At 37.4% G+C, this 27752-nt stretch overlaps 1 protein-coding gene across 1 annotated transcript; it reads left to right on the top strand.

The window, feature by feature from the left end:
- Positions 1 to 1963: 1963 nt before the first annotated feature.
- On the top strand, positions 1964 to 7867 carry LOC141600844 (5'-3' exoribonuclease 3-like). The gene is made up of 24 exons (XM_074421100.1): positions 1964 to 2119; positions 2241 to 2346; positions 2500 to 2576; positions 2657 to 2848; positions 2941 to 3060; positions 3149 to 3211; positions 3306 to 3470; positions 3554 to 3724; positions 3815 to 3892; positions 3979 to 4128; positions 4237 to 4359; positions 4674 to 4772; positions 4848 to 4943; positions 5172 to 5242; positions 5334 to 5462; positions 5545 to 5621; positions 5719 to 5759; positions 5874 to 5948; positions 6024 to 6085; positions 6171 to 6257; positions 6472 to 6547; positions 6630 to 6827; positions 7074 to 7141; positions 7786 to 7867. Exons 1-24 carry the CDS (start codon positions 1964 to 1966, stop codon positions 7865 to 7867), a joined length of 2562 nt encoding a protein of 853 aa, XP_074277201.1.
- Positions 7868 to 27752: the final 19885 nt, after the last annotated feature.

A 27752-nucleotide genomic window follows, 5' to 3' on the forward strand; every position in this document is an offset into this window, starting at 1 on the left:
GAAGCGTACAAGCTCGTATGAAGTAAAGGCTAGCTCCAAGAAGCTCAATGATAGTCTACTCCGACTTACTCAAGTATACTCAGCTCACTCTTAGTCGGGGCCACTCATTCTTAGTTGAGGTTAGCTGGACAAGCTACTATGAAGTCCACAAGTCCAAGCAACGCGAGAAGGTGCGACTATCCCAAGAGATATGACCAAGGGCCATGTACCAAGTCTGTTGTGCACATTCATCCGATCTAAATAACTACCATACCCCCCCCCCCAGTGGATCATTCCCCTTGTTTGTAACCACCCAATATAACCTCCCTTTACCCATCCTTCTTAGCGCTAATCCTCAAGTGGAACAATTGGTTCCTACCTCCAACCATTGCCGCCATTCCCAAGGGCACGAAGGTCGCAACCCTTCGTCCCAACCGCCACATTTAGGCGCTTATAAATAGGAGGCATTATGCCTCATTTTCATTCATTCAACCACATTCAAACACACACATATATACTCTTAAGTGTAATCAAATATTCACACAACCTTCAATATTGTAATCTTTATTTCCGCATTGCAAGCATTGTACAAACTCTTGTAAGTTATCAATGACATTCAATCTTTCCATTGCACTCTTGTACTTTGTTATTTTCTATTTCGGAGGCCTGACTCGTACCAAGGTTATCGCCTTGGCACAAGTGGCGCACGCTTATTTCCTACCCCAAGAAATAAGAACGTGACAATCTGCAGTCATGTCCAAGTTAATATTGATGGAAAATATGGGATTCAATTGTACAATGAGACATAAGGATTTGGCCATGGTGACGGGAACATCACATAAGTGACACGGGTAATCCGTCACAAAAGTCAAGATTTGTGTCGTATTATTTGTCACATGTAGGGATGTCAATGGGGAGGGTTTTGGCGGATCTCACCCCGCACCTGCCTACTTAGGACGAGGGCGGGTAATGATTTGATTGGGGGGTTGGGGGGGGGGGGGTATCAAAAGTGTCATCCGTCGCGGTTCATGGGACGGGTGTGGGTATCACGTATCTAGTTAAATATATATATAATAACTTTTACATATAAAAAAAATTAATAACTTAAAAAGATAAAGCCTAAACTGATGATTCATCAAAACCCATGTATTTGTTCGCCCAAATTATATTAGGCCACTTTGTGGTAACTTATGTGTATAAGTTGTACGAGATTAGTATGTTTTAGATTCAAGAAGTACATTTTTGAAAATTGTTTTATTACTGGAAAGGTAATTTGGTGGGTACTCGCAGGGCGGGGGCGGGTTTGAAAAGTTCCACCCGCACGGGTCGTGGGGCGGGCGTGTGTACGCATTATAGTTCGCGGACGCGGGTGCGGGTGCGGGTTACCCTACCCCGCATCCATCTCGCCCCATTGACATCCCTAATCACATATCTTGACTTCTGTTGACCTGGAAGTTGGCTTGTGACGACTATTCCATCACAAAAATTAAGATTTATTTTTTATGTGACGGTCTGTGATGAATTACGCGTCACAAATACTTTTCCGTCACAAACCCGTCTCATCTCAACAAAAAAAGTGACAGATTTCTTTCCCGTTACAATTAGTCAGTCCGTCACGAAACCCGTATTTTTTTATGTAGTGCTGATTACTTGTGCATGAAAACGAAGAAAGAATGAGGTAATTAATAAGTTAATAGTCAGACTTGTTTAGAAAGTTGTGTACATGACTCTTTGGAAACTCCCTAGTAGAAGTAGCAGCTAAATCGACTCTTCTTCTCATTTCATTTCCCATGCATTCTTCATCATTACGTCCGTGATTCCATCAATAATACAATTATTTACCTGCCCTTTGAATTATTTTACAGAGTACTCAGTATTTATAGCAGTAAGCGAGTAATTAACATTCTTTTTTATGCTTTGCGGAGTACAATTTAATTAGCATATATCATAAATTCATAACGAAGACGGTAATCGGTTAAAGAAAATGGGAGTTAAAGGATTTTACCGTTGGTTGGTTAACAAGTATCCTAACATTGTATCAAGGGTTAAGGTAGATTCTGAATCAACTGAGTTGGAATTTTGTAATTTTTACTTGGATATGACCGAGATTATCCACTCTTGCTTTCATCCTGATACTTTTGTAAGTTACTCCGTATTACTTTTCAGCCTTTTCACTTCCGAGTAAAAAACTTTGTTTAAACTTTTCGAGATTTACTATACCGCACCATTTTCAGATTAACTTGTTAAGTTGTTATTTACAGATATTTCCTCCAACAACGTTTGAGGAAGTCTTTGAGAACATATACAAATATATCGACCGGCTCCTCAGTTTAGTTAGGCCTCGCAACTTACTCTATCTTGCCATTGGTAAGCAACTATTCTCATTTTATTAATTATTCTGATTTTATAGTTAAATTTATATGCAATTATTTTGGTTGTTTAAGATGCATATTAGTTAGGCCTAGCAAGTAAGTATTAAAATCATTTTTTCTAACTACATTGCTTGGTTGGGATGCGTAGATGGAGTCGGACCAAGAGCTAAGCAAAATCAGCAAAGAGGTCGAATATACTGGACTGCTAAAGAAAACGACATGGCTGTGAGTTGGTACCTCATCAATTAACTAAAGTTTTCAATTTGAATTACTATTAATTTGTTGAATGTAATAATATACTGTAGGAGGAAGAAGAAAAAAAGCTGAGGAAAAAATATGAAAGCAAGGGAAAGAAGCTTCTTCCAGTATTCGAATCTCAAGTCTCAGATTCTAATGTAATTGCACCTGGAACAGAATTCATGTTTGAGTTATCAAATGTATTAAAGTCATACATTGCTAAAAAGCTTAAAACTGATCCTGCATGGCAACAGCTTCAGGCAAGTTCTGTAATTAAGTGTGACTGTGTGAGACCGTCTCATAAATCTCATCGTGTAATGAATGGATAATGATGTTTTTTTCTTTATGGCAGGTAATTCTGTCTGATGCAACTGTTCCTGGTGAAGGAGAACACAAGATCGTGTCTTTTATACACACTCTTCGTTCTCTTCCAGGCTATGACCCAAATACTAGACACTGTGTATATGGACGGGTATATGCACTGAAATATAAACTGGATACTGTATATATCTAACTTTATCTGTTAAGGTATTCGGCTAACGTGATGATTATATTTACAGGATTCTGATTTGATTACGCTTGCGTTGGCGACTCATGAGATCCATTTTTCTTTGTTAAAAGAGGTTATTTCTTTGTTTTATTAACTTTTTGTGGGAATTTTTAATTCATCAAACTAGAGTAATACTCAATCAGTGGTTTTTTTTACGGGATAAACAGGTTTTGCAGGGGCCAGACAATGTAGAAGATCAGAAGCCTGTTCTTGAATCAGCCCTTCTGACAATTTTTCAGAGAGATCTTGACAAATTGACGGAACATCACAAGAAACCCTTTAACATTAGGGATTATTGTCCATCTACTTTGATCCTACCACAGCATTATGAAGTAAGTTGCTGTACAGTATTACAGCATGATGAAGTATGCTTTATTAGTACACACTTTTCCAATGGACAATCTATTGTTTGCAGTTTCTGCATGTCTGGATTTTGAGGGAATACCTGGAGCTGGATATGCAAATAATTGATCCGCCACATAATTTTGTTATTGATTGTGAGCGGATTATTGATGATTTCATCTTCATGTGTTTGCTCATGGGAAATGATTTCTTACCCCCTCTGCCTACTTTGGTAATCGACGAGGTTTGTATAAACTTTCGGGAGATGATTTGTACCTACAGTTCTTATTGATGCAACTTATGATCAATTTATAGTTGTTATTCTGTAAAACAGAATGGGATAGGCTTACTGATGCATGTTTACAAGAACGAGTTTAAGAATTTTGGTGGGTACTTGGTGGATATGCAACAAGTAAGACGCTTAAAACATCGTTTGCAATCTTGTTCCATCTTACTCGCTTTCTTAACCCTCTTTTCTCGTGTGTTAATTATTACTAGGTGGATGAACTAGATGCTAGCTTTATTGAGCTGAAAAGGGTGGAGACGTTCATTCTCTTGGTTGGCAGTTACGAAGAAAAGATTTTTAAGAAAAGAATCATGGTTAGGGAAACAAAGCATAGAAAGATCATTTCTACTTTAGTACAATCTGTGAGTTATTTGTTTCGATAATTTTTACTTCCATTAGAAGAATACCAAGTAACTATGTGTTGAGACACTATGTGATCTCCCTTTATTTCTGTCTTTCTTCCTAAGCAGAAAGATGATTTGGATGAACAAAGTTCTGAGGTTTGTGATGTCCAAAGTCCCGAAGTAGGTACATGTGTTGGGCAAATTGAAGCAACAGAGTCGCAGAATTTCTTAATTTCAGACATTATGGAAGTAAGATATGTTTAGTACTCCGTACTTCATAGTCAGGGTCGACAAGTACGACAACCTGTAACTTTTATGCGATAAGGAAATGATAGAATAGAGAATTATGAGAACGGTTTTTCACAATTAATAAAACCGTTCTCATAATTCTCTATTCTATCAGGAAATACTTGATACTCACACTCTTCAAAATATAATAATTCGCGAGTATTATGGGACCGTTTTGTGATAATCTAACCCTAAAAAATGGGCCAGTCTTGTAATAATTTTATCTCAGAAACGTTGCGTTCACAAATATAACATGCTGCCAATGGTTGTTGCAGATGATTGAAAATACCAAGGAGCTAAAAGATGAGGTTAGAAAGAGTATTTCAGAAAATGCAGATGTTTATAGAGATGGTGATCTTTTACTCTCAGATAAGGTAACAGGTGCATTAGTCTTTATGTCTTGACATCAATATGTAGTTTTGTATGTCCTGAACTTCACAATTTTGCAGGTGAAATTAGGTTCTGCAGGATGGAGGCAAAGATATTACAAAGAGAAGTTTTCAGTTGAGGATCCTGAGGAAACAGAAATCCTGAGAAAAGAAATCGTATGCATTGTCTAATCATCTTTATTGTCATTTTTGTTAGTTATAAAAATGTATTCAGTTGACGGGCATTTTATTCCTGTTCAAACATCACTATGATATGATAATCATGTGACTGACCTTGTAATATACGAAGTAGATAGGTAATCGTCTCCCAGTCGTATGGGTTTAATAACGCGACTGTACGTCACTCAGGGGACAAACTGTAAATCATTACTTTCTGAGTTTCAGGTGCAGAAGTACACTGAAGGGTTATGTTGGATTATGATGTACTATTTCTCTGAAGTGCCATCTTGGAACTGGTAATATAACCGGAAGAATGAAATCAATTCAGTATACAATATAATTCTGAACTGTAATCAATTTTCTAACTCCGTGAATCTCTATGATTAGGTACTATCCCTACCATTATGGTTTGTTTGCTTCAGAATTTGAAGGGCTAGCCCAAGTTAAAGTTAAATTCCATACAGGGTCTCCACTCAAGCCTTTCGATCAGCTGATGGCTGTGCTCCCGCCTACAAGGTTTCTGATGTTGTTTTATGTTCTTTATGATGTTATTTAGGAAATGTCAATTTTCCCTTTATTCAGCAGTCAAATTTTGCAGTGCTCATGTACTTCCAGAAGCATATCGAGACCTTATGATCAGTAGCGATTCCAGGATTATAGAGTTTTATTCCAGGGGTGAGACAGTGAAACGTGTTCAAAACACTGGTTTATTATCTTGATCCCGTGAACATTTTACTAATTACTCTGTATTTTGTTTTGTTTCATGCTTAAGACGTTGAAGTTGATGCAGATGGCAAAAGATATTTGTGGCAGGTATCTGATAATTTCCGTTCTTCCCTTCTCCCAATTTGAGACTTCCCAATTATTATTATTATTATTATTATCAGATTGTCTCATGAAAGTTTTTTATTACTGAAAATGTCATAGGGAATTTTCAAGCTTCCATTTATAGACCAGGAAAAGCTTTTAGACGCGACCTGCCAACTAGAGGCTAAAGTGGAGGTATGGTTTGATCTGAGCTCTCTGATAATTAAAATTTGTCTTTGTTTTTCTCTGATACAAATATGCTACTTTCAGATGCATGAAGCCAAAAGAAATGTCGAAACGACTGATCTGTTGTTCTGGAGAGGTTCAAATAGGTTGAGTTGTCATCTTCATCTTCACTGTTCATGTCATATTGTAGATAAGTAAAACAAAAACTTATCAACCCTTAATGTTTCGCAGCTGCACAGAAGTGATCTTGGACTATATAGTTCAGCATACAGAAAGAAGGGAGGAATTTCAACCTGTTGTGCATGAAGAACCCATTATGTGAGTTCATTTTTATAGTTGAGCATCATTAAACTCTCTGTACTTCTCCTATTGTGGTATAGCATAGTACAGCTGACAGCTGTGTTCTATGACTTGATTTTAATCTTGTGTCATCCGAAAATAGTCTCATTGCTGCGTACATTTGATGATTTGAGGATTTACCCCTATTGAGGCACTAGGGTCTTGTTGTTACTTGTGAGTTGTCTTTTTCTAGGTACTGCAATTTAAAGCTGCCTGTTGAAAGTTTGCGAACACCTCGACTGCTGGAAGGCGTTCTACTCCCGGAAAAGGTAGGAATTAGTCTTGCTAAATTTCTAGTTTTCTTAATCCATTTTGAGTCAGTTGCTGAAGTACTGAGATCATATCCTGCAGACTGTATCTGAAAAAGAGATTTCGGAAACTCCTCTCTGGCACGCGCACATTAGCAAGATACATTATTACAAACAAAATGTATGTTTATCCTCTGCCGCAAAAATGCCCAGTGGTTCAAAAAATCCCAGTTGGAGATCGTCTTCATATGAAAGTCCCATGTCGCGACCTCCAAATGTAGGCAACTATAACAGTTCTCAGGTTACGGCCCCATGGAGAGGACAAAGAAGACGGTATCATCATTATAGGAATAACACAGATAGTAAGGGGTCGTCCCAACAATCTAACCGCTGGTAGTTCATTTTGCCTACTACTATGAAAGTATTCTTGAGCTGTATTTTGTTGTACTTCCAGTATTTCACTCAATTAGCCTCATTAACACACTTTTTGTGTCCATAATTTTGCATGAAAGGGTTAATTGAGTTTAATCGCTACTTCTGTTTGTAGGGATTAGGTTTGGAAAAACGGCAATTATTTATTGTAATCTGGTATGGACAATCAGATCAGTTATACAAGTATGGCAAGCTTAATTTGGATTCTAACATACTGTCATTAGTCATTACTCATTAGTAACAGGCTTACATGCCAAAAACCAATCTTAAACTCGTCCTGCACAAGTGCATTTACAGCTCAAAGAGGCTTAAACTTCTGAAGAATTGTAGATGCAACTTGATGGTACGTATGAGTACCATATTATGTTACTCTAACTGGACATGTTTGGGGTTGTACTCAAGAGTCGCACCTATCAATTACAAAGATCACAAATAATTCTAGAATAAGACGGTCTCATATTGTGAGACGGCCTTTCGAAAAAAGAAAAAAAAAAAAAAAACAGTCTCACACACTAATTACTGAAAAACTATTTATCCAAACTTAATTTAAACTATTTAGAATGAGGATCAAACTAACATTACTTGAATTACAGTGAGAACTTGATATAAGATCCTACCAACTAATTGTTAAATTGATGAATTGTGTAAGTAAGATATTGTATTGATAATGAATGAATATACAACTGACTAATGCATACAAGTATTTATAGGCTAGAAAAAAATAATGCTAATGAAGGAAGGGAGCCTTTAGAATATACAGTTCCTATATTTTACAATATGAACATATCACTTGATTGATTGTGTTGATTTGTTTCTTGTATTTGCAGATTCCGAAGATATGGAAGATATATTGTTAATACGCCCCCTCAAGATGGACGTCGAAGGGAGAAGTCCAATCTTGTCTCGTAGTTCATAGAAACGATGCATGTGGGGTGGTTTGGTGAGAGCATCGGCCACTTGATCTTTGCTTGCAACATGTTGTATACGGATGTGACCAAGCTATAGTTGTTCACGAACGAAGTGAAATGATAGTGCCATGTAGTTCATTCTGGAGTGGAAGACCGGGTTTTTTGCATAGAAAGTGGCAGACATATTGTCACAATAAAGAGCTGCAGGTTTGGTGATGAGTTCGGCGAGGAGGTTACGGAGCCATAGGGCTTCGGTGGTGACAGCTGCAAGCGCCCGAAACTCGGCTTCGGTTGTGGAGATTTTTGGGGGACCATGAGATAGGGTTACGACCGAGATAAATAATGTATCCGGTAGTTGATACGTATGTATCTTTATCGCCAGCGAAGTCAGCGTCACAAAATGCGTGAAGACATAGTGGTTATGTGCGATAAAGTTGAATTCCATAGGTTTGAGTGCCTTGAAGGTAGCGAAGAAGACGTTTTAAGGCTAGCCGAGTAGAAGTAGGATGCTGAAGAAATTGTGCGAGACGGTTCACGGTGAAGGCAATGTCGGGACGAGTTAGGGAGAGATATTGTAAGCTCCCTACAATGGCCCGATAATGAAAGTGGTCTTGAATTGGTTGGTTGTCTTCACGTATTAGATGGGCGTTGGATGTGGCTTTGCATCCGACATTTTGTACTTTACTAATAGATCATGTATATATTTAGATTGGTTAAGGTAAAGTCCATGAGCATTAGGTTGGACCTCAATTCCAAGAAAGTATAATAGCAGTCCCAGGTCTTTGATTGAGAATCGTTGAGCTAAATTAGTAATAAAGTCTTGTATTTGCTGATGGTTTGGACCAGTAATTATAATATCGTCGACTAGACGAGCATATAAATACAAATAGTTTTTGTGGTGAGAATAAATAAGGATGAGTCAGAAATCGATTGTTTGAAACCATAGGTAATAAGGTAGGTTTTGAGCTCATTGTACCAAACTCGAGGAGCTTGTTTTAAGCTGTAAATTGCCTTGTTTAGTTTACATACAAAATCGGGGTGAGAGATATCAACGAAACCTTGTGGTTGGGCCATATAGACATCATCAGTCAATGTGCCTTGTAAGAAGGCATTGTTGACATCGAGTTGACGTAGCGACCAAGAGTTGGTAACGGCGTGGGAAAGAATAAGACGAACTGTCGTTGGTTTGACAACCGTACTAAGTGTTTCGGTGTAATCTATTCTGGGTCGCTGGTGAAAGCCTTTTGCAACTAGTCGTGCTTTATGTTGTTTAAGTGAGCCGTCGGGGTTATATTTAATACGATAGAACCACTTGCATCCTATTATATTTTGAGACGGTTAGCGTGAGACTAAAGTCCAAGTCTTGTTGCGTTCAAGGGTTTGGAATTCATCCTGCATAGCCTGTCGCCATTGAGGTAGTATGAGAGCTTGTTTGACGGTGGTGGGTAGGGAATTGATGGTAGCAGAAGCATGAGCGAGGTTTGCATATCGTAGGTTGGCTTTTCTTATATTGTTGTCTAGTCGAGTAACTACATTCCGACATGGAGGAGGAGGTGTTGTCGGAGGAGTGGTGTTCGACGTAGGAGGGGAAGAAGGAATAGAAAAGGTGGAGGATGACGGTATTGAAAGAAAAGTAGATCTATATACTTACATATTCATATATGTTATAAATTAATTTGTCATAAAATTAACTAATGATCTTATGCAGGCAAACATTTAAACTAAATAAGGAAGAAACTTTGTTCTTACATTGGATTTTCGGTTTATAGGGCACAAGAGAGATCACCTTTCTCTCTTGTTCTTGTGCTTTCCTTTTGGATGAACAAAGACCCAAGTGTAGGATCTCTCCCAAAGTTTTATACCCAAGGTTTACTCTTAATTAAAATTAATATTATAGATACTAGTACAATATTAATCTTGTATGAAAATTGACCCAAAATAATTTTGGTATTTGTCACTAAAAACCGGTTTTTAGAGAGAAGAGAAGAGGAAAAATATTTTTATCTCTCTAAAAATATTTTATGAGATGAATGAATGAATAATCAATAACATTATTGAGTATAAGGTAAAAAAGAGAGGAAAAACCAATTGGTTTTTTTTGCCTCTAGAAAACCGGGTGGGAGAGAGGGCAAAAAGGGAGTCAATGCATGCATAAATTGTTCTTTACAATGAGCAATAGGTTGCAAGGCTAGTCTATAATGCAAATGATTGTGTTTTCCACTAATTTAAACAACACAATATTTTGCCTAATCCCCTCTTAATTTCGGTACACTCATAAAATGGAACCCATTTTATTTTTGTCAAATTTGTCAATATGTCACATGTCATATGTTACATAAATTTGTTATGTATTTTTAACATATTAAAAATCAACGTATTAATAAAATACGTCATATATATAAAAAAAACGACTTAGTAATTCATAATTACTTGTACCAAAATATTTCTCCAATTATAAATCACAATAAATTGTATTTATAATAATTCATTCAAATTTAATTGTTTCCTTAAACAATAATTTCATCTGAGTAATGATACAATTCGATTACTCAGACCGTATCTCATTTAATCAAATTTCAATGTGATACGTAAATTTTACCTCCAAAATTGTCCGTCAATTTTCAAGTAATTTAATTAATTCGTAACGTTATACGATTAATTAAATGATCAATTAAGAGTGTTGCCCTATAGGTATGACCTAGGGGATCAACTGATCACCACCGTCGCACGACAGTAATGTCAAACTCTAGTCAGCCAATCATTGCCGATATATGTTGATCAGTTGACAGTAAAATATTACTTCCCAATTGTATTCTTTATGATGAGATTTAAACATGTGATCATCATGATCAACAGTCGTGATCGCATTATTGTCGTAGGACACATTTTCCAACAATCTCCCACTTGTCCTCGACAAGTGTGCGTCACCAATTTTCTTGTCCTATTACTATCTCTCACTCAATGCAAGGTGTCTTTCAGGTCGTACTTGCAAGTGATCATATCGATAGTGGTTTCCTCGATCTGGAGAATAACTGATTGACCAGATTTATCTATCATAGATACCTTCCGAGCGTGGCCACGCATTTCCAGTTCATTACTCCTCGAGTGGCCCTGAGATATTGTTATAACCCTGACTAGGGATGGACAATTCCTATTGCACTCATTCCCTTCGACTAGCCACAGCCATCAGAACCCGAAATATGCCCATTTGACCCCATTTACGAAGGTCGTAGTAACACAAATCAAAGTTAATCTGAAACTGTGCCATCTTAGGTGAATAGTCTTTAGTCAAAAGAATCGACTCATTTGAATACTATAGCAGCTCTCGCCACGACCAGGCTATATAAATTTGCCTGAACTCTATAAGCGGTCATTAGGCCCGACAAAATGTTCCTAACAGTCTGCCTATGTGATCGACTAGTCATCTCACATGACTCTATGGCACTTGAACTTGCCATCAATCGCATCACACTCTAGTCACTTCGAGACGTCACCTCATGTAAGTAACTATATGGGCAAATACAATGTTAATCCATGTTCACTTTAACGGGGTTCAATTGTCTCCACAACCCGTTTGGATGTAACAAAGTGTAAGGTGAGTTAATAATAACTCAAACGACAAATGCCGACATCACACTCGAATAGTCAATACCATATTTCAACCTTGTGATGTATATCGTAAGTGTAAACACTTATTGATTGCAATAGAAGTTTAACATGTCATGTGTCCATGTGTTCAAACTTCTAATACTTGCATTTTCCTTTACATTCATGTTCTCTCTCATAGCATGAACCTTACCAAGTACAATTCAAGGTTCCCGACCTTGGTTTCGGTTCTTTAACTTGAAAGAACTTCCTTATCAATTATCACATAACGAACGAATTTGTGATGAATGATATGACTTGTACTGATCAAGTACTTCATCCATACACAATCCACTAGGTAAATGTTTTGTAGAGTCTTGCAACAATTTGTCAAGATGATTAGCCTAGCACTTCTCACAAGTCCTAGCATATTAGGAAAGATTAGTCTTGAGCAACTTATTCTCTAACTAAGTATCTTTCCAAAAACTTCTTATTTCTCTTTCTAGCTTGAAAGGTTAAGGATTCTCATAAATCCTTGCATGTGCTCGGATTTTCTATAATATGTGCAACCTCTTGACACATAATAGAGCATTCCGTCAAACACCGAAATCGCTCATCGGATTCTACTCGAGAATTCATGACGTTTCTATTGTGGCTTATCAATTAATCATCATGCTCTTATGCATATGATTCACCATTGGACATGTGCATGATTATTCTAATGGCGGAAACATTGGTAACTTTTAATCATGTCATCAACTATATTTAGGTTCAAGGAACGACCATGACTGCTAATGGCAATTCCATTTCATTTAGATGAATAACCTATGTTTCTTGTTGATTCGATGTGTATCTCCCAATACTTATCCGACATCCCTTGATGTAATTGGATTCATCATAGTCCATTTTCATCCAGAATTGAAAACTCAAATCTTCTTCTATGAAGGAAGGTATTAGCTCGTCATTCTTCAATGAGTGGTGAGTTATAAACATTCAAAGGATGATAGCTCCCACTAAATTCCATGTCTTCACATGATAATTTCCTAACTCCCACTCAATTCCACATATTTCAAAATTGACTTCTCAATCGAAACTTTTTAAGAATTGAAATATAAATTGCATTGCCAAGTTATTAAGATAAAACCATATATGTTCCCATCATATCGTTTCAAAATACCTATTTTGAAGTGGTCTCATCTTAACCTTATGGAAAAAGATTTTAATCTCTTCTAACTCACACATATCATAATGATGTGTAGCGATGTCATTATTCAAATATAAATAATATCTAGAACACATCCTTCGAAATACCCTTTCGGAAGAAGGTTTAACCATTTCATAATGAGGTTAAGTAATGACATTTGCGTGGTTAAAACTTGGCCATTGAAAATATCGGTATATCAATCTTTGCAACTCGATCATAACTAGTATGTTACTTTGATTCATTTAGGCTCTTAAGTAAATCTCAAGGTTGAAACTATTGGTCAAAATTTTCATAAACTTAGTCAAAACTCTAGTTAAGACTTTACATTAGTCATTTTGTTCCAAAACTTTCTTTTGGTCTCCTCGTGTAGTTATCTTAAGAATATGTTCTTTCGATTACTTCACTTGGTCTCTTTTGTCATATAGAAGTTACTCGAGACCATAGATCTCATCCATTTGGTATACTATATCATAAAGATATACCTTCATTCAAATCATTCTCTCTTGCGTAGATCTCATTTACACAATCTTATCTTGGTGTGAGTTGTGTCCTCATTTTTCTCCCACTCTATCTTTAGAATAAATACACTAGAGATTCAAAGATAACATATGAGACACAAATAATGATGTTGAAGTATTAGGAGAACTATCTCATAGATTGACTAATAGTTTTAGATTTCGTAAGTGTACTTGGTGATTGACATTCCTTTAAGAGAGTTCATAGACTCAATATAACTTTATAAGTGATCATACACAAGCCTTAAGCATGTGGACATATAATGAATCCCGTCATTATAATTGTCTATTAGATCACTTTAAGTGAACAATCATATGTTTCTAAGAGCAAGCATTTAAATACGGATTTTAGAACAAAAGGATAAAATGATAAAACGGGTGACTTGGGTTGCAAACCAAGTCACCATTATCCAAAATACAACCAATTATCCAAAATACTTTTCCATGTCAAACACGGAAACTTAAGGTTCTAAAATCCAAATCATAATTTAAAATAAGACAATGAAAAACAAAGCTCGATGAAAGCTATCCCTAGCTTCTTGATGGTTTCTCATGCTTGCTTTTCCTTTCCCTTGTCTTTGCTTGGTGGAGGCCCTACTGGAGTAATCTTTCCAGCCTTAATATCACCAAGGTATTTGGAACAATTTCTTTTCCAATGTCCCATACCATTACAATAATGACATTTATCAAGAGGACCCTTCTCACTACTACAGATACAGCCTATAACAACGGGTAAAAACCGTTGTAAAATAAAAAAGCGGCCGTTGTTAAAGCGGTCGTTGTAGAAGGTATTTACAACGGTTTGCTTATTTAGTGAAACCGTTGTCTAAAGTATTCACCACGGTTAAAAGCCGTTGTTGTTGGGTGTTCTCCGTTGTGGAAAGTGTTTCAAAATTTTGGAGGGAATGATATAACAACGGTTGTCGTATGTATAACCGTTGTTTTAACTTTCCCTCCAAAATTGTGAAGTCTTTTGACAACGGGTTTATGGTACATACCCGTTGTTGAAATTTTTTGTAACAACGGTTCTTTGTTTAATACCCGTTGTTGTAATTTTACCTCCAAAATTGTGAAGACTTTTAACAACGGTTCTTTGATTAAAACCTGTTGTTGAATATTATGCGCGGGTATTTGTGAATGTCATTCACAACGGTGTTATTTTTATTAACCGTTGTGAAAGGTATTCACAACAGTTTTTTTTTAGTAACCGTTTTTATTACGAACTCCTATTGTTTTGAAAAAATAAATTTGTTTCATGCCATTCAAAACCTCGCATATGTCGTGAAAGACCATATACCAAAGACTCAAAGATAAATCACAAATTTGGGTTCATCGAACTCAATAGATTCAATTCAACCACAACAAGAAATGATTGCATCATATATATATATATATATATATATATATATATATATATATATATATATATATATATATATATATATATATATATATATACTTACAAGGAGTTGAATTTACATGAACTAATCATTCCCTAACTTCAACAAAAAATTTACTAATAAGTTGATCTAAACTCTGAGTATCATGCATTTCTAATATATTCTAAGACGTAGTTGCCCCACATGTCTCTTACCTCGTCTATATCTACACTTGAGTACTGCTCAATCTGTTGTGACGGGTTGATTGCATATTGCGGCAAAAACATAGAAAAGACATTATGGTATATATAGCAGCAAGCAAGACAACATTAGCAACATCATGGTATATATAGCAGCAAGCAAGACAACATTAGCTCTAATTTAAAAAAAAGTAATAAACACATGTTTAAATTATTACTAACCTTGTCTGGAATAACGAGATATCTTCGCCTAATAATCTCCAACATGAACCGACAAGCGTAGTATCCACATTGTATGCTATCTGGCTGGCGAGGGGCCTATTATTACATAAAGAAAACAGACGAGAGAAGGCTCACATCAGAATCTTGAACTTTAGGTATTGTATTAGTATTAAACACAGATTTTGCACTTAATGTTATTGTATTTGAGCACGTACCCCTGTTATCGTAATAAAATCGGGGCCAACATCGAATCTTCCGTGGGTTGATCTGCTCGTTTGCTCTTTTCTTCTTAAAGGCCCTTTTTTAAAAAATAAAAAAGGAGGCAGAAACTAATTTTTTTAGGGGTAAAAATATGAAAGAGCTTTTTTCTATAAATAAAAAATGAAAATGTTATTATAAATAAATCAGTATTATAAACTTACATATTAATCAAGTGCTTAAAAGTCTCGCTTGGTTGATGATGTAAAGAGTCCAACCAGAAAACTTTATTCCTTGTTGGCATGATGGCTGCTAGCACCCAATGAGCCCTACATCAAGAGACATCATCATTATTAACAAGTACATATATTAGGTATGAAAATGCAATTGTAGGGGGAAACGTAATATTAATTTGTTTATTACCCTTTTTCATTATAAGCGCCAAAAATCAACTTCTTGGTTGTCGCCAATTGCTGAGCAATATAATCTACCCGTTGTTCGAACGAGAAATCCGGAATAAATAAAGATAAAACATAGGGGCACAGGAATCCGTATAGATCAGATGGAATATTCTTCTCGGGGATCACTCTCAATTTCAATATCCTACATTATTACGGTATTAATTCCGGTATTTAAAACACTATCTAGTAGTCAGAATATTAGACTATGAAATTATTTATTAAGAAACTTACTTCATCCAAACAAATATGTGTTGGATATCAACAGTCTAGGCCAGCCCATACGGCTAGCACATCCCATGATAGATGTGCTTGGCGCTCAGCCCCTAGAATATCCTCCTCGAGCGGAATAACTATCAATTGCTCGGTGGCTATGCGATGGCCAGCCTCCTCATGCAGTCTCTTCATCGTCACCGTTCTTACTTTTTGCATGTAATCCTTCCCTTTATATTGTGTGAAGTTTAAAGTCCTAATTTTCAGGTCCGGGAAAGAATGAGTCTTTGATTTTGTGCTACTACCACCAGCCTACACATGTAGTAGATAATTAAAATAATAAAAAATCCAAAGGTAACATATCCTAGTTGGAGTAATAAAAATAAAAACGTACTTAATTAAATACCTCGTCAACCTGCTCTTTCAATGATGAGGTAGTAGTAGCGAGTAAGACTGGTGGGGACTTAGGCTTATCGGTCTTTTTGTCCCCTACACAAAATTACCATGCTTTTTATAAATACAGACAAAATATAAATAAAGGGAGCGAGGTTAATTTTTAAAAAAATGGAGAAGTTAATTAAATATCTCATCAAGTTGTTGTGAAGTCGAGGTCGTTGGCATGTCTGTGGACTTAGGCTTATCCGCCAAAGCCGCCTTTTTTGTTCCCTACAAAAAAAAAATAACATATAAATTTAACATATAAAAACATTCAACAATTAAAAATGTAACATATATATAAAGGTATTTCTTCTAACCCCAACTGCTTTCCGCTGCTCAGGCGGCGGAGATATCTTCGCCAAGTAGATGTGAGTATCAAGCCATTGGATGAAACTTCCAAGCGCATCTCCCAGAATGGTAATGTCGTCTGAATGGGACAGCGGTTGAAAGTTTTCATGGCCTGGATTGATTTGTAGTTATCTCTACTATTCTATGATTCGGCAAAAGTTTTTCGCCATGAACTACGATTTCATTGCTGCAGATTTGTTTTCTACGAGACCCGGCCAACACGCACATGTGGCTTTTCGATTCTATTAGGGTCAGCAAGAATAATTGGCCTCTTGTTTACGGCCTGAAAAATATACACATACATTATTATATCTTTGCAAAAACGCTTCAGCATTCAAAAGATTTTGCAAAAACGCTTTTTGTCTCAGGCCGATTTTTGCACAAACTTCAGCATTCATATAAATTTAACTAATTAAACACTTCATGCATACCTTTCTGAAAACAGGGAACTGACTTGAAGGGGATGTATCTTTGTTTTCCATCAGCCGTCTTCTCAAGTTGCATCTCCTTTTCGGACCCATTATTTACCTAATAAAATTAACCAATTCAATGGCACCATGTCGAAGTTGGCGGTGAACACACCCCCGATCTACCCAAAAAAAAAAAAAAAAATAAGGAAGTATTAGGTACCTGATCGGCTTTAGTTGTTACAACTTGAGAAGCATTATTAGGTACCGATCTTTCTGAATCTCGTTGACCGATACTTCCTTCTCATGTATTGCCAAGGTAGTAGCGGCCTCTTCACCAATTTGTTGTACCTTATTATTACCCCCTTTAGAAATGACATCCTCCATCATCTTCACTTCTTCTTCGGAAAGCTTACCTCCAACATTCAGCTTTAGTAGTACGGATGCCATTAATCAAGTCGCTTGCCAAGAATGTAATGTGTCGCAATTTTTATCCCAACAATAACATGTGAATTGAACTTAAATGAAAATAATAGAATAAATGTTACCATGTCAGCCTTCTCAGACTTAGTCTTCCTTTTCTTCTTTATCTGGGCAGTTTTCCCATAATATTTCGTTACTCCAACCCGTAACGGACGCCCCTCAAATGACTGGATGTTCGGGTCGGCCGATCGCTCTAGCAAGAACGTCATTACGACCACTGGGAGTGAATTTCCCTTCTTCTACCTCTTTCAATACGTTGTCCTATAATATATTAAATAAACTTCAAATTATATTTGTGACTAAAATAATAAAGTTAGTAATGAACTCGTCTTAATAAAATAATGCTTACTATGTTGGCCAAAACTTCCTCATCATATTTGTCACGCGACGACCGGGATCCTTTAGGCGTGTGCCCTTGTTTATAAGTTACATGCCGATCCACCTCTATCACTCCCTTTGTCACCTACACATTAACATGGTAACATTTATACACGTAAATGTGTATCAATGCAAGTCCAAGTGTGATTAAAAAAATAAAGTCCCACATGGGAATAATGCATGCTACTTACGAGGTCCTCTTCTATCTTTCTGTAACCGCCTCGAGAACCATAGAATTTTCCCTTCTTGCATGAAATGTTAGCACGATTTCTTCTGCTAACGGCCTTCAAATAATTATATAAAAGCGCAAGTAGATGAGATAATAAAAAGATTATATAAACGACTCATTAATTAAAAAAATGATAGGTAAATCGTTAAAAGGCGAGGATATTTAACCTGAAACTTCTCAGTAGTTCTCATCTTTTTGAAAAGATCCCATTCTTCCTGCTTGATGGTGGGACACTTGTTTTCCGGTGGGCTCTTACGCATCTCCCCCGTTGCCTTGTCCACATACAACCAATCCCTAGCAACGCCACACCTCCACTGCCTGTGGACATCCGCTGCCTTATGCATTAAATACTCATCATGACTTTTATCGGGTATAATAAAGCCTTCCTTTACACGAGCCAAGTATAACTCCGCCAATTTTGGATTCAAAGTTCTAACATCATCTAAATGGATAGGCACAAACTGTCTAGTGCAAGCACCAATCCAATCGGAGAAAAGACCCGCATTTGGACGAGGGGAAACCCATCTCACTCCATGTTATTTCGAACTACTGTTTTTAGCGGCTATAGCCGCAAGGACTTTCTTGCACTTCGTAGCACCCCTCTCACCAGGCTTATTATCACCAGGCTCATTATTCTTTTGACTTCTTTTACGTTTTTCACCCATGATAATCCTAAAACCCAAATATGAATGATATAGTAAATGAACAACTTAACAACGTACATGCAGAGTATTATCTAAAACCCTAAACCCTAATAGGAATGAAAATTTAAAACAAATTGATTGAACTTCTAAAATCCTAAACCCTGATAAGAGGAGTAAAGTAGATGATGCGGGATGATAAAGATAACAAAGAAGACGAAAAACAAACAGATGCATGAAAAAGAAACAAGATGATCGTCTTAAAACCCTAATGGCGAAACACAAAATTAAAGTGAACATACCTGTTGATGAAGATGATAAAGAGAACGAGCAGGATGATAAGGGAAGGCAACGGAATCGGGCTTTAAGGCGGGCGGCGGCGCGACGAGAATGTAAAAAGCGAGGAAGAGAGAAGAATTAACTCAGGATACCAACGGTTGAACTAATAATGTTGTGTGTGTTTGTATGGCATGCTGTATTGGTTTCTATATTAGTTTTTTATTAAGACAAACTATTGACAACGGGTGCTCAAAGAAGAACCGTTGTTATATGTTAATAACAACGGGTCAATAAAAGTAAACTGTTGTCAAAAGTTTATTACAACGGTTAAAATATACCCGTTGTAATATATTTTCACCAAATTTGCGCCAAAATGAAATATGTCAAAAAAATAATTGACAACGGGTAAAGGTACTACACCCGTTGTTGAAAGTATTAACAACGGGTAATTTAAATATAACCGTTGTTATTGTTGAACCTCTTTTTTTTAAAAATTATCGTAATTCCATTACGGTCCAAACTCAGAATAATACATACATCTTTGTAAGTAACAACAAAGTAGCACCATATCTTTGCAACATTATTCAGCAATTTCAACACCAAGCATCCACATCTAATAATAAGATCAAGAAAATAAGACAACACCAAAGATGCATGCATGCATCTTTGTGTCCCGATGAACTATCTCAGGATCGGGGACGTTTCTTGGATGTCATAGTTTCTTCGTTAACCCAAATACCTTCACCATGGTCATCACGCATATAGATGCTTTCAGTGTCCTCATGATCAGTGTCAACATCGTCGAAATAAGATACAGTGTGTAGACACCTCGTTTCTGCACCTCCCGCAAACCACCCGGTGATGATTGGGCCGCATGTTTGATTCGCGGAACGATTTGTGACAGTTCGTAAGATTATCGTCAAGTGATTACTCAAATATTAATGTCAACCTCTTAGTTGTCATCTACGTCCGGATACGGTCGTTTTGGCGATAATTAGAGTACATTCGAGTCCGGTCAAAAACCGTCTCCATTTTCTGATAATTGTTAAATCCCGAGTCAGAATGTTCTGGAATGTTCCGGATATTTCTATTCCATATTTCACAAATTTTATCTTTTGGCAAATAATATTCCGTAATATTCACAAGATAATCGGATTATTTCCGTCCTACCATAACTCAAACGCGGAAATCTTTCTTCGGCAGGAGGAAACCTCCTGGGAATAGACGCAGCAGTCTTTGCGCCTCTTCCAAGGGACGCGATGGTACGCCGCGCCTCTTCCCGTGCCCTTCTTTGCATGATTTACGTATCTTTTTATATCTTTCCGAGATTCACTTCCAAAGAGTCTCCGAAACCCTACTCCTCCGTGTGATTAGTATAAATAGGAGCCTTCGTTCCTCATATTTCTCACGTGAGTGTCCGCCCTTCTCTTCTCCCTTTGCATTCTAGACTTCGTTCTTACTAATTGGCGCCTACGTGCTTGGACTTCCGACCACGTAAGCTCGGATCTTTCCAGGTACCAGCCTCTCCGTTGCATGACCGACCAATTTGACCAACTACACTCAATCAATCTTAATTAATTAATCGTTTTCCTCTTACGAGGGCACTCTCTTTGCATTCGCGTCGAGCATTCACTAGTCGATACTTAGTTCATCTCGTTCCGTCAACATGTAAGTCTGAGGGTGTATAATTCTCTTTATTTATTGTATTTTACTTATTGTATCATCGTTGTAAGGTTTATGTCGAAAACATCTTTTAAAATCGATTTCTAAAAATATGCTTTAAAACCTGTTTTTTTGCGGATTTCCAGTAGACAGACGTCGATAAAAGACGCAGCAACTGCTGCGCCTCTTCGAAGGAGCGCAGTTCCTGCTGCGCCTCTTCGTGAGGCTGCCGCAGTTCCTGCTTCTTTTCTTCTTCCTCGTCCTCTGTAATTCGTCTTTTCTATTTGTTTCTGTTCGTATTTCGTCAATTCGTTCGCATGATAGTTTAATAATCATATGTATATTTAATCATCATCATGTTCATGTTTTAATTCATCATTGATCCGACTTAAATCTCAAATAGTCAATATTTGCGGGTTTTCGTTATTAATATTCAATCCGGGTTTTAGAGATTCGATTCATTCATATTGAGTTTCTGGAATTCATTGTTGGTATATTTGCATCCGTATTCATTGTCAATTCGTCATATTCATCATGTTTAGTCTAATCAATTAATTAGTTTGTTTAGTTGTTTATTGATCTCATTCATTAACATCGTCCCTTCATGTAATTAATTCATTAGCATCCGTCTCATTTATATTTTACTGCTTTTATGACCCCTTCATATGTAAATAATCCTGTTAATCACTTCTATCCGAGTAATATCATCAATCGATCCATTAAAATTACCAATTAACATTAACGATTTGCAGTTCCGGCTTCACAGCCAGAACTCACCCTTGGAACAGACGCAGCAACTGCTGCGCCTCTTCCAGAGGGCGCAGCTCTGCTGCGCCTCTTCCAGGTTGAGTTCTGTCTCTGAACTCCTTTCTGCTTTGACCTAGTTTAATTAACCTACGTAATTAATTAACTAATATTCGTAAGGTCACCTGGTTTCTATTCGTTAATTTATTTAATCCTTTCTTTTATTTCTTTTATCCCTTTTTCTCAAATCATCCGTTTTAAGGGTATTTTCGACATAAATCGCCTAATCCGTTGTAATTATTGTATTTATTATTTTAATTCTCTTTATTGTATTTATTGTATTTCTTTTATCATTTGTATGCTTTCACATGTCAATTAACGTTAAATCCAACTTCGACATCAATTGTATGCCTAATTAATTGTTCAACCGACTTAGTTAATTTTCACATGCTAGGATTAATCTAATGGATGTTGCATTGCATGCATATAGCCGACGATATATCGAGTATGAATAACTTCCCTAATCATTAGTAGAGGCCGCTATCGAGGCGGGCGGGATTAGGTGTTCGATCAAAAGAGCTTCCTAATACGTACCCTCACCCCTTACTCCAGATCTCCGTGAGCACCCGTGTTCATTGACATCCACGAGAGTCATTCTAGACATAGAATGCTAAGGGTAACGATTGCTTAGTGTTCATGTCACTACTTTGTGTCTTGACATGACACGAGGTATTCGAACGGTTCCAATTTCCCATAAAAATTGGTGGCGACTCCATACAAAATGCAAACGCTTGTCCCCGTTTCTCACCAATCGCCCCCGTGGGCGGCCCGCTGTCCACACAGTGGTAGACTGATCCATTCCCTCAAAAACGACATCCTGATCATCATCACCATTATCGGATGGACTACTTCTTCTTTTCCTTATAGACAGTACAACAGACCACTTCTTATCCATAGGATCGGTGACATAGAACACTTGTTTAGCTTGGGATGCCATTATGAAAGGATCATCCTTATTATTGCCAACCTTACCCAGATTGACCAACGTAAATCCCATCTTATCCTTTCGGACACAATGGATGTTGTTATCAACCCAGTTACATCGGAACAAAGGCATTGTGAAATCAATGTAATCTAGTACCAATATTTCTTGAATAACACCATAATAAAGGCATTTTCCCCAAATAGGCTTTTTATCTTTTGAAGTAGCAAAGTGCATTGCCTCAAATTCAGAACTCACACCACTATTTTGCATTGTGCTCACCTCATCTTGCTCGCGGGTGTAAAAAGTATATCCATTAATGGCAAAACTGTTGTAAAAGGTGACCCTGGCATTTGGACCTAAACCAAGACGTAGTAACCTAGGAGAGATGTCATCACCGGTTTGATCGATACTTTCGTAAGACAATATTCCTAAACCACTGGGAAACGTCTTCGTATGCTCGTTCGCAATCCACTTCTCGGTCTTGTTTTGGTGATCGTATTTGAGCTCATCTTTGTGTTGTTGAATATAAGGTTGCACCTCATCTTCGTTGTTTAGCACATACATGTGTGCTAAATGCAACATTTCACGTGTCACAATTTTTTCAACCCGGCCCCTAATACCTTTTCCGGTCATCCAGTCACTATGACGATTCTTAGAAACGCCAATCAACTCCTCAGGGAGAGATGAGCGTAACAATATGAAAGAGCTTCGTCTAAAATAGCGCGTTCAGCAATACAACCTTCCTGACGATACCGATTAGATGTATAGTCCTTGTAGACTTTCATCAATCTTTCGAAAGGATGGTATCTCAAGTACACGGGCCCAAGGTACAAAATCTCCCTAACCAAGTGAATGGTCAGATGAATCATGATAGTGAAGAAAGAGGGTGGAAAATACATTTCCAACTGACAAAGAGAGGTTACAACGAGGTCCTGCAATGAATCCGCGTCATCGGGATCGATGACTTTATCGCATATGGACTGGAAGAAGAGACAGAATCTAGTTATAGCATATCTTACCTTTTCAGGTAAAATGGAACGAATAGCCACAGGTAGTAATTGTTGCATCAAAGTGTGACAATCATGTGACTTTAACCCGGTGAGTTTTAGGTCTTGCATCGACACTAGGCTTTTGATGTTCGACGAATAACCATGTGGCACTTTAATTCCATTCAAGCATGCACAGAACTCTTTTCTCTCATTCCGTGAAAGGGTAAAAGCTGTTGGCGGTAAAAATGTACGATTACCTCTCTTCTGTGGTGCCAACTCTAGCCTAATACCCATCATTTTCATATCTTCCCTAGCTGCGGCGTTATCCTTTGTTTTACCAGGAACATTCAGAAGGGTATTGATAATATTATCACAGACATTTTTCTCAATGTGCATGAAATCGAGGCAATGCGACGACCTCCGGTCAGCCAATATGGAAGTTTATCAAAAAATATGGATCTTTTCTTATACCCACGAGTAGACAATTTAGAGCCGCTCTTCTTCCCATAATCTATCTCAATATGCTTTACTTTTCGATAAACTTCATACCCACTCAAAATTCTAGGAGGTTGACGAAGTTCTTGTCTTCCATTGAATGCTTTCTGCATCTTGCGATAACAATGGTCATGAGACAAGAACCTCCTATTTCCCATATACACATACTTACGAGAAGACTTCAAGTATTCAGACTCGATATCCTCCCCACACAATGGACAAGCCTCTTTCCCATGAACTGTGTGCCCAGAAAGGTCGCCATAAGCCGGATAGTCAGTTATTGTACACAATAACATCGCTCTCAAATTGAAAGTTTCGTTCTTATATGCATCAAATACTTCTATCCCACTATCCCACAACAATCGCAAATCATCTAGAAGAGGTTCCAAATATACATCTATATCATTTCCAGGTTGTTTAGGGCCGGAAATTAACAACGACAACATCAAATACTTTCTTTTCATGCACACATATGGAGGTAAGTTATAAATAGCCAACACTACTGGCCAAGTACTATGTTGGCTACTCATGTTTCCGTGTGGGTTCATTCCATCGTGGACGGCGCTAGACGTAAGTTTCTAGGTTCATTGCCGAACTCGGGATACTTAGCGTCGAACGATTTCCATTGCTTACCATCTGCCGGGTGTCTTAGCTTTCCATCATTTATTCTTCCTGTTTCATGCCAAGTTAACATTTTCGCATCATCGGGATTCGCATAAATCCTTATGACTCTTGGTATCAATGGACAATACCACAACACCTTAGCCGGGATCCCTTCCTTATCCTTATAACGCCACTCCAAACATTTAGGGCAATTGGTTAAGTTTTGATATAATTTCCGATACAATATGCAATCATTTGGACATGCATGTATTTTCTCATATTTCATACCCACTCCTCTTATTAGTTTTTTCGCCTCATATGTCTTAACAGGTAGAACATTACCATCAGGAAGCAACTCCTTTATCAAGGCTAAAAAACTAGTGAAACACATGTCACTCACCCCATTTGCGCCCTTGATATTATACAACTTCACCACAGCCGACATTTTTGTGAACTTACAACCAGGATACAGAGGTGCTTCAGACTCACACAACTTCTCATACATGTTGTTAAGGTCATCCCAATTACTAGTGTCATCACCTACATCTTCAAAAGCAATGGACTCATCATCATTCTCTTAATTATCTATAGACCCAACATTCAACTTCTCTACTTCCAACTCTTCCAACTCAAAAAACTCGGCAAACTCAGGATCATCAGTTAGCCTTTCGTGTACCTCAACATCATCTTCTTCAGAGTTATTCTCTTCCTCTAATGATTCCCCATGAAAAATCCAAAGTGTATAGGATCGACTAAATCTCCACTTTTCTAGGTGTATTTTAACGTCCGGAAAAGCCATATAGCTAATATTACCACATCTTTCACAAGGACATGCAATACTAGAAGAACCTTTCAAATTGTTCGAAACGAATTCATAAAATTCAGCTAAACCATCCTTGTAGGTGCGGTCACTCATATTTGCATCAATCATCCAAGTTCGAGTCATTATTCTACATTCGTAATAATAGGCAACTAATTCAGAAAATACAATAATAGGCAAACAAATAAACGAAATTCAGGAAAGCAATTAAGCTAAATTATTAACAAATTAGATAAGAACCCAAAAAATCCTATATCTAGTTATAAGCGTTGCTAAGAAACATATATATACCTGATTGATAAACACGATGAGGGAGAGAAGACGTGACAACAGTGACGGAGATGAAGACAGAGAGACGATCAGGGAGGAATGGAGGATGATATAGTAGCAGTATTAGCTTGTGTTTGTGTTTGTAGCGTATAGCAGAATAAAGCAATATGTTGTTCTTAAGATTTTCATAATATTAATAACAACGGTTATTGAGTCTACAACCGTTGTTAAAACGTATTAAAAACGGGTTCTAATATAACCCTTGTGATTACTTTTCACTAATTTGGCGCCAAACCATTAACAACGGTTAAATTTTAACCGTTGTTATTAGTTTTCTCAATAACAACGGTTGTTTAAGTATGACCCGTTGTTAAAACCAATAACAACGGTTAACAACACATAACCGTTGTAATTAAGTTTTGTAAAATTCGCGGAATCAATTCTACAACGTGTTTTGATGATTTTCGTGAATAAGCGTTGTTAAAGGGCCGTTGTGGTTGCCTGTATTTGTAGTAGTGTCTTGATCTTTGAAGTGCTAGCATCATTAGCCCTTGCTTTGGTGAAAGTGGGAGCTTGCTTCTTACCCTTCCTCCCATTCTTCTTGAACTTCCCCTTACTCTTAGTGCTTATGTTAAGCACATCCTTTGGTGGGTTCACATTTAACCCCATGTCCCTCTCGGCTTGCACAAGTAACTTGTGCAATTCTTCAAGAGACACATCCTTATCTTGCATGTTAAAATTCACCCGGAATTGAACATACGATTTGACTTTGGACAAGGAGTGTAGAATCCTATCTACAATGAGTTCTTTGGGGATTTCAACCTTTTGAATTTTCAAGGTCTCGACAAGCTCCATAAGTTTGAGCACATGAGGGCTAACCTTTTGGCCCTCTTTGAAGTCGAGATCAAAGAATGCCGCGGCCGCCTCATATTGGACGATCCGCGGAGTTTGTGAAAACATTGTCACAAGTTTGGAGTAAATCTCATTAGCATTGCCCATTTTAAAGGCTCTCCTTTGGAGATCCGCCTCCATTGCAAATATCAAGACGTTTTTCATTGCGGCGGACTCCTTTTGGTAAGCCTCATATGCTTCCCTAGAGGCGGCGGTCGACCTAGTAGTAGGTTCGGGTGGAGAGGCCTCGGTAAGGTAACGAAGCTTGTCGTCACCTTGGGCGGGTAATTTGAGTTGGGCATCCCAATCGGAGAAATTTGACCCATTCTTTTCAAGTTTACATCGATCCATGAAGGATCGGAGCCATGAGGTATTAGCGAGAGGCGTGGCGTTAGGGGTTGGTGTTGCCATTTGTTATGAGAAAAGAAGTGGTCTACAAAACAAAATAGAAGGAGTAAAACAAATGTCGTTTTAATAATAATACTCGTAAAAATTATAATTTAAACAAGTTTTATGCATTTTTCTAGTGACCTCTACCCAACTAGATAAATGATTCCAAGACCCAAATTCATATCGACTTAGGCACGGTGGGGCCGATTCATCCTTTATCAATATAACTTGGTGGATTAACGTTTAATTGATTCTACTTTTAGAACTCTTGGTCGATAATATTACATTAACAATTATCTTTAGCCCAAAACACATCCGACAAGGGCACGGTGTGGCCGATACATCCCATATCAAAAAAACTTTTGTTGAGTTCAATCCAAATTTCGAATAAATGTGTCCATTATCCAAACCCATATTAACTTAGGCACGGTGTGGCCGATTCATCCCTTATCAACATGAATTCGGTGGATAGACATTTATCACCCACTTCCCCTACGTAACAAGGTTTGTACCCCGGTGTGGCCGAGTGCACTCCCTCGCGAAATAGGTTTTCATGGTTTCTACTATTGGGTAAGGCTATGTCTCAATTAATTGTTTTAGCGAGAGGTCATGTCAATTTATTATCTATCACGTTTTAAGTGAACTAAAGCGGTGAACTACGATAATTTTAGTTGACACGGTCGATAAACTCGATGAAAGAAGATGCATGTTTTAGTTATGGCGATTTAGCGATGCATGTGACATAAAAATAAAATGCAAGCATAAAATAAATCCTAGTATGACCTTTCCTAAAATAAAAAACTATTTAACTATTACATATTCGGAAACCAACTCCATTGGTCCCTTGAACTTCGGTTGTG

Source organism: Silene latifolia, chromosome 9 (genome assembly GCF_048544455.1).
Source record: "Silene latifolia isolate original U9 population chromosome 9, ASM4854445v1, whole genome shotgun sequence".
In the NCBI taxonomy this organism is placed as follows: domain Eukaryota; kingdom Viridiplantae; phylum Streptophyta; class Magnoliopsida; order Caryophyllales; family Caryophyllaceae; genus Silene; species Silene latifolia.

Bases quoted from the DNA above. Each gene is read 5' to 3' on its own strand.
- LOC141600844 (XM_074421100.1), top strand. From the start codon at position 1,964: ATGGGAGTTAAAGGATTTTACCGTTGGTTGGTTAACAAGTATCCTAAC. The intron at 4,773-4,847 runs GTAACAGGTGCA...ACAATTTTGCAG, and splicing joins ATCTTTTACTCTCAGATAAG to GTGAAATTAGGTTCTGCAGG. The intron at 6,086-6,170 runs GTTGAGTTGTCA...AATGTTTCGCAG, and splicing joins TTCTGGAGAGGTTCAAATAG to CTGCACAGAAGTGATCTTGG.